This window comes from Diadema setosum, chromosome 5 (genome assembly GCF_964275005.1).
Source record: "Diadema setosum chromosome 5, eeDiaSeto1, whole genome shotgun sequence".
Lineage (NCBI taxonomy): Eukaryota > Metazoa > Echinodermata > Echinoidea > Diadematoida > Diadematidae > Diadema > Diadema setosum.
In genome coordinates, this window is record NC_092689.1 from 44,153,115 (window position 1) to 44,168,949 (window position 15,835).

General features: G+C 37.5%; 2 protein-coding genes across 2 annotated transcripts; both read left to right on the plus strand.

Annotated features, from left to right (window-relative positions):
- Nucleotides 1-4,712: 4,712 nt before the first annotated feature.
- Nucleotides 4,713-6,320, plus strand: LOC140228345 (uncharacterized). Its single transcript, XM_072308571.1, has 2 exons — nt 4,713-5,005; nt 5,672-6,320. Exons 1-2 carry the CDS (start codon nt 4,713-4,715, stop codon nt 6,318-6,320), a joined length of 942 nt encoding a protein of 313 aa, XP_072164672.1.
- A 5,539-nt stretch (nt 6,321-11,859) lies between these two features.
- On the plus strand, nt 11,860-13,339 carry LOC140228346 (uncharacterized). The gene is made up of 2 exons (XM_072308573.1): nt 11,860-12,152; nt 12,691-13,339. The coding sequence occupies exons 1-2, from the start codon at nt 11,860-11,862 to the stop codon at nt 13,337-13,339; spliced, it is 942 nt and encodes a 313-aa protein (XP_072164674.1).
- Nucleotides 13,340-15,835: the final 2,496 nt, after the last annotated feature.

Consider the following 15,835-nt stretch of genomic DNA (forward strand, 5'->3'; position numbering starts at 1 on the left):
AAAAAAAAAGAAAGACATTAGGACTTTCGAACACCCCTCCCACACCCAAATACAATTAATACAAATACAATCGAGCGTAAAGTGGGTAAGACTATAGAGAAATATTAGATTTGTTCTCATTTTTTATCGTTTATCGCTTTCCAACACCTTCCCCGACCAGAAAAGTGAATAAAATGCTGTCACCCCATCCCCTACCAAAAAAAATAGCCTTTTTCAAAAAATATACATTCAAAGAGTGCAAGAAAAGAAAGTTCAGCACCATGCAAAAGCATGCCCGATTCTGAAACGATTCTTTCATGCCCTTTTTCACCTTCCGCTCCCCGGCAACTAATGAAGAGAGCCGTTTTGGGACTAACCTGTTTCGATTTCAGTTTTTGGCTAACTCCTGACGGGGGTGTCGCCGTTTATTTTTGCCAATGTTTTGGTATTTCATATATATACTGTATTGTAGAAAAAATTAATGTCTCCGCTGTCAATGCCAATACTATTTCATGGAAATTAAAGTGTATTTGCCAGACGGCCAGATGACTTCAAAAAAATAATAATCATTAGTACGCTTAGCTTAATACGCTTAGAACAGCGGAAATCGCGTTGGTTGATGCATGTTGTTGCCGATCATATGTATGTATATATGTATATATATATGTATATATGTATATACATATACATATATATATGTATATATATATATATATATACAACGTGTATTATGTATATTATATAGTATATTATGTTTACAAAAGTTTCATAATGCTCATGTCATGACAATAGCCTTTTGCCTTTTATCATTATTTTGTTTTCTATATTTTGGTTCTATGTTGCGTCTGTGCTCCTCATCTGTGTGTTTGTTTGTTTTTTTGTTTGTTTGTTTGTTTGTTTTTTACACTCTTCAGAATTGGGACCTACGCATAACAGGCTTGCTTTTAAATAGGTTCCATCATATTTCTTTAGCATTTATACATAATGTCAAACTTACAAAGATTGTCCACCATGCTCTTTTTACAATAATTTATTGTGCATCCTAGCCGTATATTGTGTTTCACTTTAATTTACTGTATGTGATGTATCTTTCTTCATTGAGAAATATGAAAATAAATTGAATTGAATAGCTGTAAAAATGTGTACTTGTGTTTTTCGCGTGTGTTGTGTGTATGTGTGTGTGTGGGTGGGTGTGTGCTGACTAATATGATTTGTGCATGCAAGCCACTGCGATATGGTAAGAAAAAGAAATGAAAGATGGGTTGAAAACAGCTATCCTCTGACTCTGACGTGATGTTAGACGTCCTCAAAAAAAAAAAAAAAAAAAAGTCGCTGCCTGTGGATTGAACCTAACATACTGCATTCGGAAAGCTCAATTAGCATGAAAATAAAATGCAAAATACTACGGAACAACCTATTGATTACATAACTGAGATACAGTTATTTTTATTGAAGATTGGAGCCAAAGATCAAATTCATAAAAGCCTTTCTACCAAACGTTTTGACAGAGCAGTTGGATCAATCGTGAGTCACACGTTTATTGTTGGTATCAAATTTATGCATGATTTGTAGTTAGTCATTATGTATGATTGTAGTTAGTGCATAAACACTAGAGCCGCCATACTGGTTCAGTGGTGCAAACGTGATAATTCAGCTGAAAAAAAAACCTGTCTCACCCTTTGGAAACCATACTATAATCAAGAAATGCAAAGAATCGTTGAGTCTTTTGACATTAATGTGGAAAGTTTTGGCTGTTTCCCGTATATACAAACTGTTACAAACTAGGGAAATATGATATATTTCTTTAGTTTGTTATATGTATAGTTGATATATTTCCTTATATTATAAGCAACGTCAAATCTATGAAACTTATTGAAAGATTCGGGAAGTATGCTAATCTCAAGGAGGAAGGAGAAGCACATCGGGGCACGCACTTTCCATCATGACCACCCAGGGGGTAGTGGGCAGTCGTTAAGACAACATAGCGTGTAGTCTAGTGGTCAGCCTGGTGCTCATTTCTGAACACGTATGACCATGGCCAAAAGTCATGTAACCGGTATTTGACAGGATACCACTGGATGATGGTTTGCACGGATTATCAAGGACTGAAGCATGCAAATGTTCTTTCATTCGTTATTTTGCTGTATGGTGGTGTATTGCAAAATTTTCCACAGCACCATGTGCTGCTCCCTCAGAATACTATGAACAAAATGATTTCTTTCTTTGAAGGCAGACGACACGAGCATTCATTTATTCATTAGATTGTCATCATTGAGCGAAAGATACGCTGTTAATCATCTGGGTATCAAGACAATAAACTACCATCTTTGTACATATTGTACAACAGTGTCTGCCGTGAAACTCTCCAAAATTGTCAGATTGTGTGGTAGTTGAGCGTGAAAGGTACGCCAGTGTGTTAAGAATTCGGCATCGCTGAAAACCACACAGTTGCACCTTATACTAGCAATACTTGACAGGACTGGCAATATTGTTAATACCTCAGCCGACGACTGTGTGATTTGAGCCAAAGCAAAATGATACATGGAAAGAAACGCTTCATGTAGAAATGCCACTATTGAAACATGGAGACAACATGCTCTCATTCAAGGACTTTGTAGAGTCTAACATCTTCATATTCATGTAGGTGCAAGTGATTGAAGTATGCTCTTGTAATAACGTGGAGAAAAGCTTGTCAAAATGTCCTCATGTAAGACCAGTCAAGTCCAGAAACTATCGTAATATAATATTAATTATGATATAATTAATATAATTGTGAAAATGACATCAAAATCTTTGCCAAATTCTTCCTCATCCTTTGAAAATCATTTGAATCGTAAAGCACTGAATCAAATTATCTTTAAACAAAGGGCCCATCACAGTAGGTCTACCTGAACTTTCGACCACTGACACAAAAAGTCCAGGTAGTGAATGACGACATTCATGTTTACGTATTGAAAAAATAATATTCTTTATTGTGGTACCCTCATAATATGTACGGAATTTGATTAAAGTCTTTATCAACCGTTTGCAGATGATCCAAAATCCCAGCCTAGCGCTTCAAAATGGTTCTATAATGTGAGTTTGGGATAGAAACATGCGATGTAAAAATGTTGATCAGTATAATCAATATTAGGTATAGCTGAATAATTGTACAAAATGTGAACAATAGTTTTAATGAAATAGTTTCTAGATTAAACTGTTTGCAGTTATGGTTTCTTGAGAAAACTAGTAACATTAACATCAGCAGCATTATGATAAATTTGATCTGATGAATACGCTATTAAAAGGTTCCGTCATTGCCATTTTGTTCAATGTTCAGATCTGAGCAAGAAAAGGAGGTTTGATAAAACAATACATGGCATGAGTGAGAAACATATGGGCCTAAATGTGTAATGACAGAAGAAAACATAGAAAGGGGTGCAGCTGCAGCTGATCTGCAATAATAAAAAGAAACAACAGAATACGAGAAAACGCAGTAATACTGCTGCATACTTGAATTGCAGATATTATGCTTATGAAATTGCTATCGACTCAGACTACCAAATACAAAAACGAAAGGCAGTTAATGTTTTAGCGGCGTGTGTCTTAGAAGACTGGGAGTTGATACATAAAACATCGAAATTATTGAAGCTGCTTAATTAATTGGATGAAAATTGCACCAGGCGTAGAAATGTACACAGGAAGTATCATGAAAAGAGATTGAAGATTACTTTGCTTAACCATGATTCTGTAGCTAACTGAGGCGAAACATAATTGCTAAACTCGCCTTCGGAACAACACACGGCCACGCCTCAACTGTGCACATCAACACTATGCGGCATCAGGACATCCTCACGCAAAAAAAAACAACAAGCAAACAAACAAACAAACAAACAAAACAAAACAAAACACCACGCGACCGCCCCGCCCCACAAGGGGCGTGGCTATGCAATCTAAAAGAAAGGAGAAAAAGAAAGAAAAAGAAAGAAACAGAACATAAGAAGAAAAGAAATGAATCCAAACGACCTCTGTCATTGCAATCGTTTCACTTTGCGACAGTAGTTACAAGCGTGAATTGGCCGCACAGGCGACAGGCACAGTCTAGCTGTGTTGCATCAGCTGCTATATATAGGAATTACTTCATCAAAACTCAACACTCAAGAGGCTTGAAGAATCAACATCATGCCATCACAATGCATAAGTACGTGCATTATACAATGATTAATAAGTGCGGTACTACGTTGAAAAAAAAAATGGACGTTTACAGGGGGTATTGAAATACATGACCATAGATTCTCTGCACATTAGTTAAGCATTCATGGGCAAATTCCAAATTCCAAATTCCAAATGATGTTGCAAAGACACGCCCACGCCGCACGGTCCACACGATAATGCCCCAACTCTGCATATCAACTATGCGGAGGACATCCCCACGCAAACCACACCACTCGACAGCCGTCCGCACCGTGGGGGCGTGGCTATTCAAGGTAAAAAGAAAGGAGGATAAAAGCAGGTAAAAGAAAGGAATAAAACAGAAAGAAGAAAGAAAGGAATCCACACGACCTCAGTCATTGCAATCGGTTCACCTTGAGACAGTGGTTACAAGCTTGAATTGGTCCACAGGCCCTACGAATCAGGATCAGCCCCACATGATCAAATGATTAACAGACGCGATCACAGGCAGTCCCAGTAGGTGGTGCAGCTCTACAAAGTGAAGACCAATTTCAGATCTTCGTTCCATATCATACCTCGCAATGTCTCATGTACCGAATGACAACCCTGTTGGCAAAAACGGAGGCCGTGTGATTCTCTGGATGATACCCAGATCGATCTCGACGGCGTTCACGAAATGCATGTCGGGGATTCCAGGCTGCGAGGTGTGGATGGAACCGTTCGCCTTCTGCCAGTTTGCCTTGACGGAACTAGAGAAGATTGGGATTAAAGACGAACAATTGAGCTATGATGGCCACGAGAAGGAGTTTCAGACAGCTGCTGAGGCTATGGAGAAATATTTTCCACAGTCAAACATCTTTCCAGACAGACTTCAGTAAGTTTACTAAAGCGTCTTTAAACTCTTCGTCCACGGGAAAACGAGGAATCTTGAATTACGACAAATTGTTGACTTTGGGCCTAATTAAAAATCAGTTCATTTGCATCTCGTCATATACATCTTTATAGTTGTTACAATTCACACTTTATGTACAAATTGTATCTACGTCGAAACTGGTGTGATTGAACAATACTGTAATATTTATGGTGCGCTTCTTTTGTTTTTCGATAATTTCTAATTGCGGTAGGTTATAGATTTTAAGTAACCACAGTAACAGTTGTAGTAATAATAAAAAATGATACACTGTGGTCTTATTCACAAAGAGTATAGCCTCTCTGATGTCCTCAAGAAGACCTTGCAAATGTCATCATTACTTTATCATTTCCAGGTGCCAATTTTTTACACCTTTGATGGTGGGCCGGGGTTTGGGGTTGAGAGGGATATCATGGGTACAAACATCTCGTCCAAGGACGGCAGTACTCGGCAGTACTCGAACACGACGTCAAGAATATCATCAAACCACAGTGAACCTGAAAATCGACAATATTTACTATTCTACAGGGAACATGAATAATCCACAATATCATAAAAAAAGACCTCACAGTAATGATTTTGGATAAATTATTTATAATTGTCTTATTTGTGTCTTCCTATATGATGAAGGTTTGCCACAATCAAGAAGGAGTTGGAGGAATCAACCAGTAAATATGTTTTTGTCAAAGATGAAAGCATAGCTATGCCAACCGATCAGGGAAGACAATTCATCCCAAAAGGATACCAACACGCCTTCCTTATCCGGCATCCTCTACTCGTGTACAAGTCGATGAGAAAGGCGTTTTTCGTCCAGTACCAAGAAAATGGCAAGCTGAAGTCCAACGAAACTGATGAAAGTTCCTTCGACTTCCGCCCCTATGCCAAGGAGGATGGCGTCGATGCTGTCTTCCAGCAGCATCACGATCTCTGGACCTACATACGAAATCATGCCAACTCGTCACCGTTGGTCATCGATTCGTCTGCTCTTCTCACCAACCCCGCACCGGTACTTCGAGAGTTCTGTGAAGCCGTGGGTTTCCCCTACTCAGAGTCGCTCCTACACTGGTCCGGGTCGCCTGAGGTAGCCAAGTCATGGAAATGGGCAGGTGATAACATGTATAAGAATGAAGCCTTCTTGGGCGTGGCCAAGTACAGCACCCATTTCACTCCACCAGCAGCGGTCCCGGCCTGGGAAGAGGTAACAGACGATGTGCGGGAGCTCGCTGAGAAAGCGATGCCGTACTACGAGGACATGCTTCAGCAACGGCCTATTGAGTAGTCAGTAAATTGTATTTATTTACCATTCTTCATTAAGCAAACACACCCCTTTCCCGTAACTGGTATTGAAGTATTGAGTGCGTCAGTTGAGAAAGTATAATAATATACAGATGCACTTCTGGTGGTATGATAGTCACATAGTATTTCAATCGTAGGCCAGAATTTTACGTGCAGTATATAAATCTACCGTGATAGAGAATGTCAGATTACATAATACATGTACTAATTAATCAACAACCTTATGAGGTGTAACTACGAATGCAGTTTTGAGTGTGTAGAACGGCTCCTACATTCATCTCTTTTGTTTTACACCATGTCATGTGATCTATGACTTTCTGTAGTAATTAGATGAATCATCAATATTAATAGATTACTGATTCTGTACAGGGGCCATATTGTGTTATACCATCGCAATTCAACCATTGCAGGTCACTGGCAATGACTGGCACATTTTGGAAGTTTGTCAAATTTCTCACCTCAGAGGACATTGCACTATCCACCACATTACGATTATCTAATTGTTCAGAGTCTCAAATATACTAACATACTTGTTTCCTACAATGACAATATATACGTTGTCCTTTTTGAAAGCTATATTTGGAGTAATAAAATATGTCTGTTTACCTGAATACAAAGTAATCTGAACAATGTCGAAGTACAATAATAATAATAATGTATCCTTACACATGTACTTTGATCTGTCAGCTCTCCCTCCTATAGGGCCTAATGCCTGCATTCCATGCTACAAGGGATGATGTGTCACAATGCATACACTTGCAATCCAATTGACGTTAGAGTACAAGAATGACGACAGTCACATTTAGATTATGTTTCTTGTTTGTAAACAGACTTAAGACTAGGTTTGTTTATATACACTGTTTGTAAACCCGTCCTGGTGTGTTCATACATTCTGTTTGATCACAGGTTGATCTACAGACATGAAAGAAAACAAAATTGATATATGGCTTTACTTATGGTCTACGATAATGATGTTCCTGCTATATGCAATGCCAAAATGGTTGACACTTTCGAGTGTGGCGAAACGTCAAAGGGCGGATCACCACTATCATAATACCCTCGTTTTCACCAAACCGTCTGATCTCAACTTAAATATGTCATTACTTTGATAATTGTACAAATCGTTAGCTTTGATGATTACACGCGTTTTGTTTTCTACACATATTTAGTTTTTAAATTTACAGTAATGTACGTGAAATATGTGTTTTGTCCTTTATGCACCTTATCCCGTTTTAATTGACATAGCTTTAAGTGTCGGCATTGCCATGTTTGCTGTCTTTTAAATACGTTTAAAATCGAATGTATAACTTGAATAGATATATTTTATTGGACGAATAAAGAAGAAAGGAAGAAAACATCCACTTACCAATCACGATCATTTCCTTTTATTGCAACAAGCACTATAACATCTGATTGCAGTACAGGGATGCCCCATCTCTTTTTGTCTTTGATGGACTTAAACTCTTTAAAACCTAGCCTCAGAAAGTATTTTAAGAATTGCTTTTCTCCATTAAATCTCTGTATTTTTATACTCACATAAGGATAAACTTGAGACATAACCTATAAACCCTGCATGGCTTGTATGATAAGTTTCTCAATAATATAAAATACCACCATGATACCTATAGTACCAGCCTAAGCCGGCAGCCATTATGGGATGGTGCACTCCTGCAATTTGATGATTTGTTCAACAATGATCAGTTGAGTTCAGCTTATTCTATTCATGCGCGAATCCTTCTCCAGCCACAAGCTGTTCTTCACCTTGTGAGTAGCCCTGCCGATAAAACAATTAGGGACTACATCATCACGATTACACTTAAAACATAATTATACATATAACATAATCATGCTAAAATGAATAAAGCTGAAAGCGTTTAATTATATAATGCATATAATGTACATATTATATATATGTTTATATACTTACGTATATTATATACATGTCATATAAAAACTCGTAAAGATATGGTCAAGCATAATCTTATTCACCAAAAATGTTAGAAACCTAAAGTTCTGTCTCAACTAAAAGTGTTATATCAATTTAAAACAAACATCCTCTTATGACATGGTCGTCCTCCCAAAAACTACCTGTGGCATATGGATTGAACGTAACATACTGTATGTCTGAGGCTTGTTCGTTTGCAGGAGAATAAAATGCATATGAGTATACTCATATGGAAAGGATAAAAGTAATTCTTCTAGAAGATGGAATTAGCAAAAGGTCAAATTGGCAATATTTCGTCCAATCTCCATCAAAGCTTATGTTATTTTAACAGGACTGGAAAAGAATGTTAAGTATTGTATTCGAATACTTCAAGCGACGACTGTATGATTTGAGCCGAAGTATACGATACACGGAAAGAATTGTTGCATTTAGATATACCATTACTGAAGTACAGAGGCACCAAACTGTAATTCATGATATTCATAGAGTTTGATATCTTCATAATCTTAAAGTGATAGCAGTCGATTCTCTCGTCATACAACATTTAGAAAAAAATCTTCGTAATATTTTGTTAATACAAAGCTGATTTAAGTTTATTTAAATGATGCAAACATTCAGGAACTGAACGTAGACAAAACTTGTGTTAGTTTTTTTTTTTTCTAACCGTACAGGGATAATGGGATTAGTACAGTTGTATAATTTGTCGCAGATTCGAAGGTTAAAGGGATGGTATAGTGTTGGTACAATCTTAACAGTTATTCATATTTTAGAGAGAAACTAATTCTCGGAGGAATTTAACGTTTATTTGATTGAAAATCTCTTTTGAAATGGTTGGGATATCCAGAATCAAAGAGATACTTATTTTATTAGGACCTCTTTGTTTCACTTTGTTTTTCGATATCTCAGCCATTTCAAAATTTCAATTGAATAGTTTTAGAGTAATAATTCTAGGAATTGCATGCTCTTTAAATGTCATTTAGGTGGTTCTAATGACATTATATCTCGTACAAATTAAAACCCGAATCCCCACCTCAACAAAAACTATATCATCCCTTTAACTGAAATTGAACAGGCACCTGAAGGAAAATTCCTATATGGAGATACACCTCCTAAATTCTACCGATTTCAATCGCGAGACTCACGCCCCAAATATACCTCTTTCTTCTCTGTCGCTCTCTCCATCTCTCTCTCTCTCTCTCTCTCTCTCTCTCTTTATCATTTTATTTTGATAGTATAGCCTAAGTCAAAATAAGTCCTGCTCTATCTAGGATGTAGGCCTACATGTAATCTGAACTGAAGACTTATCTTTTCCAGCAACTTTGTGAATGATGTGTTACTCATTTGTGGGAGCCGGGTGCCTTTGAATGTTTCTACAGATAAATGGCGCTATCCAAATGCTGTAACTTTCATCATCATCATAATCATCATCACTATCATCATCACGCATCAGCTTAAAATGCTAAAGCTCTTTAACAGTGGGGAAGGGGGTATATACCCCCGGAGGAATTGCCCCAGACCCTTTTCCTGAAAACTTATCATGCAATAAGTCGTTAATTCAAAAATGTAAAGACAGTGCGTGCTAAGAAACCTTCGGAATAAAGAATCTTATTTTATTTTTCGGATGAACGAACATTCTCAACAACGAACCTTATTTCATTTTCTGATGACCGAACCTTCTGAACAACGAAACCTTTTTTCAATTTTGAATTAACCAACCTTCGGAATGAGAAACCATCTTTAATGTCGGATAAATAAACCTCTGGAATGACGAACCTTAATTGTTTTTCTTTCTGATTAACGAACTTTAGCAATAACGGAACTTTGAAATAACGAACTGTGGCCACCTGTCTAATCACACAGTATACATTAAAAGCGTATGAAACATTTTCAGACCAGAATTATGCTCAGTATAATACAAGAAATCCCACAAAAGTCAGTAATGGGTAAATTCCCTCCTCATTCTTTGGTTTACAATCATAATCTACAATATTATGATTGCAATCCTTAGTTTCTTATGAAAATTTAGTATAATACGCAATCATTTATCAATTTCAGATCATAATATTCATAATCTAATATTTTGTGACAACAAAACAGATTCAAGTGCATTTGAATGAGTCAAACATTCAGGAACTGACCGATGGCATTAATATGGTTGGATAACATTTGTCGCACATTTGAAGGTTAAAGGGATGGTATAGTTTTGGTTGAGATGGTTATTCATATTTCAACTTTGTGCTTGATAATTAAAAGCCACTTAGATAAAACATAAAAGAGCATATAATTCTCGGAGGAATTTACAGTTTATTTGATGAAAATCTCTTTTGAAATGGTTGAGATATCCAAAAACAAAGAGATACTTGTAAAAGGTGGGACCCATCTTTTATTACTACCACTTTGCTTTATGTGTTTTTGGATATCACAGACACTTAAAAACCGATTTTCATCGAATAATTTTTGACTACTCTAAGAATTACATGCTCTTTGGTATGTCATATAGGTGGCTTCTAACGATATTTCGTAAAAAATAAAACCTGAATCCCCCTCTCAACAAAAACTATAACATCCCTTTAACCGAAATTGAACAAGCACCTGAAGCAAAATTCCTATGGAGGCACACCTTAATTCCACCGATTTCAATCGCGAGACTCACGCCCCATACATATCTCTCTCTTCTCTCTCCTTCACTCCCTCTCTATCCCTCTCTCAATCTCTCTCTTTATATACATGTATATATATTTTTTGATAGTAGACTAAGTTAAAAAAAAAGTCATATACTCTATGTAGTATGTATAGACCTACATGTAAATCTGAACTGAAGACTTATCTTTTCCAGCAACTTTTTGAATGATGTGTTATACACATTGTGGGAGCCGGGCGCCTTTGAATTTTTCTACTGACAGATGGCGCTATGCAAATGCTGTTTCATCATCATCATCATCACGTATCAGCTTAAAATGCTAAAGCTCTTTAACAGTGGGGAAAGGGGTAGGACAGTGATACCCCCTGAGGAATTACCCAAGACCCTTTCCCTGGAACTAATAGTAATCCTAGACCTAATCATATTGTATTATAACCCTAACCCTAATTAGTGATATAGCCATATCACTAGCAATTATTCAGCAGGGGATGGGCTGTAACTGTGGAGGGGGGGGGGGGGGGGGTGGGAGTTGTCCTGGTACGTGAGGGTGAAATCCCTTTCCAACAGCCGGTTACAGATCGTTATTCTAAAGATTCCTTATTCCAAAGGTGTGATAGTCCCAAAATGATAAACAAGCTTTAAAAAAATACTGAAATGATCGCTGTGTCTGAAACAGACAAGAACATGGCCAGTCGTTAGCTAAACTTGCCATACATGAAACAATCACATTGTTATGGCGATCTTTAGCACTACGTCATCCAAAAGGGTGTACTAAGCAAACACCATTATTCCCAAAGTGACGTAATCAAGGTGTTCAAAGGCCTCTCTGCAAACAATTCGGTGAAGAGACGCGATCACAAGACAGTCTCACTTGGATGGGGGCAACACTACAAAGTGAAAATCCGTTTCATAACTTCGTTTCCCATATACCTTGCAATGTCTGATGTACCGAATAACAACCCTTGCGGACAAAGTGGAGGTCGGGCGATTCTCTGGATGATACCCAGATCGATCTCGACGGCATTCACGAAATGTATGTCGGGGATTCCAGGCTGCGAGGTGTGGATGGAACCTTTCGGCTTCTGCCACTTTGCCTTGCAGGAACTAGAGAAGCTTGGGATTACAGAGCAACCAATGAGCTATGATGGCCACGAGAAGGAGTTCAAGTTAGCTGCCGAGGCACTCGAGAAATACATGGAAGATATCATCTTCTTTCCAGACAGATTGCCGTAAGTTTGTCAAGCGATATGATTCTCTTATTTCATTAGTTTGGGCAATGAATTATACCTTCTTGGTTTGAGCTATAAAATCAATTCATTTGCGTGTCATATTTCATTATGTAGGCCCAAGTGTTTCCAGGGTGGTCGCTGGTGGTGGAAGAGAGAAATTGTGGTTACCATGGTGACGCTCTCTTCCACCTGGTGTTACAGTCGTTATCAATACTATCGAGTGCCATTAAAGTCTCCCCCTTCCTCTCTCTCTCTCTCTCTTTCTCTCTCTCGACAAAGAGTAATGTGAGAAGATAACGCATGTACACGTATCAGAGTTGAACAAATTTAGATTAATTTGCATTAAGGACAGTTTCGGTATGTACAGCTAAAAGGAAATAAACAATATTATTTCCTATAAACACGATACAGACAATGTTGTATTGCTACTAAGCAATACAAAGGGCATTGACATTGGGCCTATAAGTAACTGAGTTGTTGTTGACATTCATGTAACATTATCATCAGTCTTTTATTTGTATCTTTCTATGTGGTAAAGGTTTGCAACAATCAAGAAAAAATTGGAGGAATCAGCCAGTAAATATGTTTTCGTCAAAGATGAAAGCATTGCCATACCAAACGATCAGAGACGACAATTCATTCCAAAAGGATACCAACACGCCTTCATCATCCGACATCCTCTGCTCGTGTACAAGTCTATGAGGAAGGCGACCTTCGCTCAGTACCAAGAAGTTGGCATGCTGAAGTTCAACGAAACTGATGAAAGTTCCTTCGATTTCCGTCCCTATGCCAAGGAGGATGGCGTCGATGCCGTCTTCCAGCAGCATCACGATCTCTGGACCTACATACGAGATCATGTCAACCCGTCACCGTTGGTCATCGATTCGTCTGCTCTTCTCACCAACCCCGCCCCGGTACTTCGACAGTTCTGTGATGCCGTGGGTTTCCCCTACTCAGAGTCGCTTCTACAATGGTCCGGGTCGCCTGAGGTAGCCAAATCGTGGAAATGGGCAGGTGATAACATCTATAAGAATGGAAATTTCTTGGGTGCGGCCATGTACAGCACCCATTTCACTCCACCAGCAGTGGTCCCGGCATGGGAGGAGGTACCAGACGATGTGCGGGAGCTCGCTGAGAAAGCGATGCCCTACTACGAGGACATGCTTAAACATTCGCTTGATCAATAGCCGACGATAATAATGTCCGTTTAGTGTTGATTTCTGGATATAGGTGATCCACTGTCTCACGTCTCATGTGGCCAGTCGCTTTTTCGTTTGACTCTTTATCCCGTCTGTTGGTGACCCTCTTTCAATCAATGACACTCTCAAAACTCCAGCCTCTTGAGCGATAAAAACATCTCCTTTGTGTACAACGATTTGTAGATGATGAGTCCTCATGTTTTGCTTCGGTGACCTCGTAGTCTCTCGTTGTGGTTTACTAAAACAGGTAACCATGGGTCATGTATAAGACTTCACTATGCTGTAGGCAATTACGCATCGATTAATATTACTTGCATGTGAACATATTTATTGTACTACTAACAGAGAGAGAGAGACGTGTTTCCATGTGAAGGCTGCATGTGTGCATACTTACACTGTAAAACCATTACGTAACTTGATCCTTGTTGACAGTCTTACTTCGTATTTGACTGTACGAATGCACCACCTCTTTCCACCTCCCCGAAGCACCGATTGGACAAGAATAGAATGTTTGAGCAGGGAGGTGGGAAGAGTCCCACTTCCCTGGTTTGAGTCATGTGTAAAGATATATACAATGTAAGTGTTTCTGGAAAGAGAATCTATGCCATTAATTTACTCAACCATATTTTGTTAGAATATTTTTGTATTTTCTTTTATGACACACGCTGGGTATCTAATACGATGTACGTATGTATCAAGAGTGGCGTTCCTCATCAATTATTTTGTATTCCGTTTTTAATCATTATGGTTTAGGCATTGATAGGATTATCATAGATTTCTGTTTGTAATTGTCGTATGTAATAGCATATACTGCATCTTCAATCATTTTATAAACCAAATATCCTGTCTTTTTTACCTAGAATGACTAAGAGACTTAAATAAAATCGAAATATGATATCAAATCAAACTGAACTGAGGTGAAACTGAACAATAAGCTCTAATTTACATAATTTATGCAAATTGGTGCGTAAAATGTTTACAGATATACATTCATATTCATCCCATAGAAATATTTGATTTGGTCTAGTTTTTATATGGAACATCTTAAAAAGAAAAACTAATGCAGTGTTATTTTATATCCATGCAAGTATACATTAAATTTTCATAATAAATTGCATGTAAAAATGGTATTTTTAAAAGGATTTTTATAATTTTTCGAGCGCTGCATTTTGCAGCACAAAGTTTTTACCTATAGGTTGTATGCTGCCAGCTCCCTGGTTTAAAAAAGCAAAACAAAACTGATTTATCTTGAGAGACAAATTGTCTCTATGCAAAAACAAAACAAAAAAAACAAAAAAAAACACATACAACTTGCATTTACATTTATATCATACACACACCTATACATAGATCATCAGGAACACCAAAAAAAAAAAAAAAAACTGACAAAATTGAATGTCTTAATTGTTATATCCAAAAGAGCCAATGTAATCATAAAAACACTTATGATTCTGGCGACAAATAAATTTCTTAAATACAAATCTGTAGCAAGTTTGATTTATAAACAAGTTTGAGGTATAAACAAATTCTCTTTAAAAAAAAAGAAAGAAGAATATAAATATCCTCAGTATCTAGAACATCCATGGCATGGAAATCATGTGTAAGAGCTAATGCACCCAATTACATTGTGATAAGGCAGTATACATATACTAATGCGATGTTAAGCTGTCATTGGACTGGTGTGATATCCATGCGGTTAAAGCTAAAATGCTTTTCCATTTTTTGATATTCAAAACATAGAAAACGTATAAACTCGCAAACGCAGGAGCCAATATATGAATTGTATATGATAAAGAGAAGTTTGCTTAGTTGACTTGTATTATACGCTTTATGTATATATTAACAACGATGTAATCGCATCTACTTCTCATTTTCATATTTATGTACCTTGTCAAATTATGTTCTGCAAGTATTACAAATATCCTGTCCATATGCAATGTATACAATTTCTTTGTTTATTTGATCGAAGTGAAAATAAAGTTGAATTGAATTGAATTGAATTGATCAGAAATGTAAACAATATGTGTATGCCTGTCTTGTGCATGTGTGTGTGTGTGCGCGCGCACGTGTGTGTGTGTGTGTGTGTGTGTACTTGTGTCTGTCTGTCTGTCTGTCTGTCTTCCTGTATATGCGTTCTGGCTTATGACGTTTGCGTAGTAGCTATAATGACTTTGGACGGATCACAAAATTAACCACATGAAAGATTGGTTGGAAGGTTTATCACAACGTAGAGATCTGGAAATAGCTAAGATTACAATGAGTCTAAAAATAAACTGATAGCTGGTTTGAGAAACTTACAAACTGTATACAAGCTATTCTAAGAACGTGGGGACCGATTTTGAATAAACAGTACAATTATCGCTCTCAACCTGACAGCTATCAATTTGATGTCTTATATAGGCCCTATGCTTTTTTTCACTGGTATAAGATCAAAGAGAATCAATATCTACTACAGGCGACTAGGAAGGCTTGCAACGAAAGTGA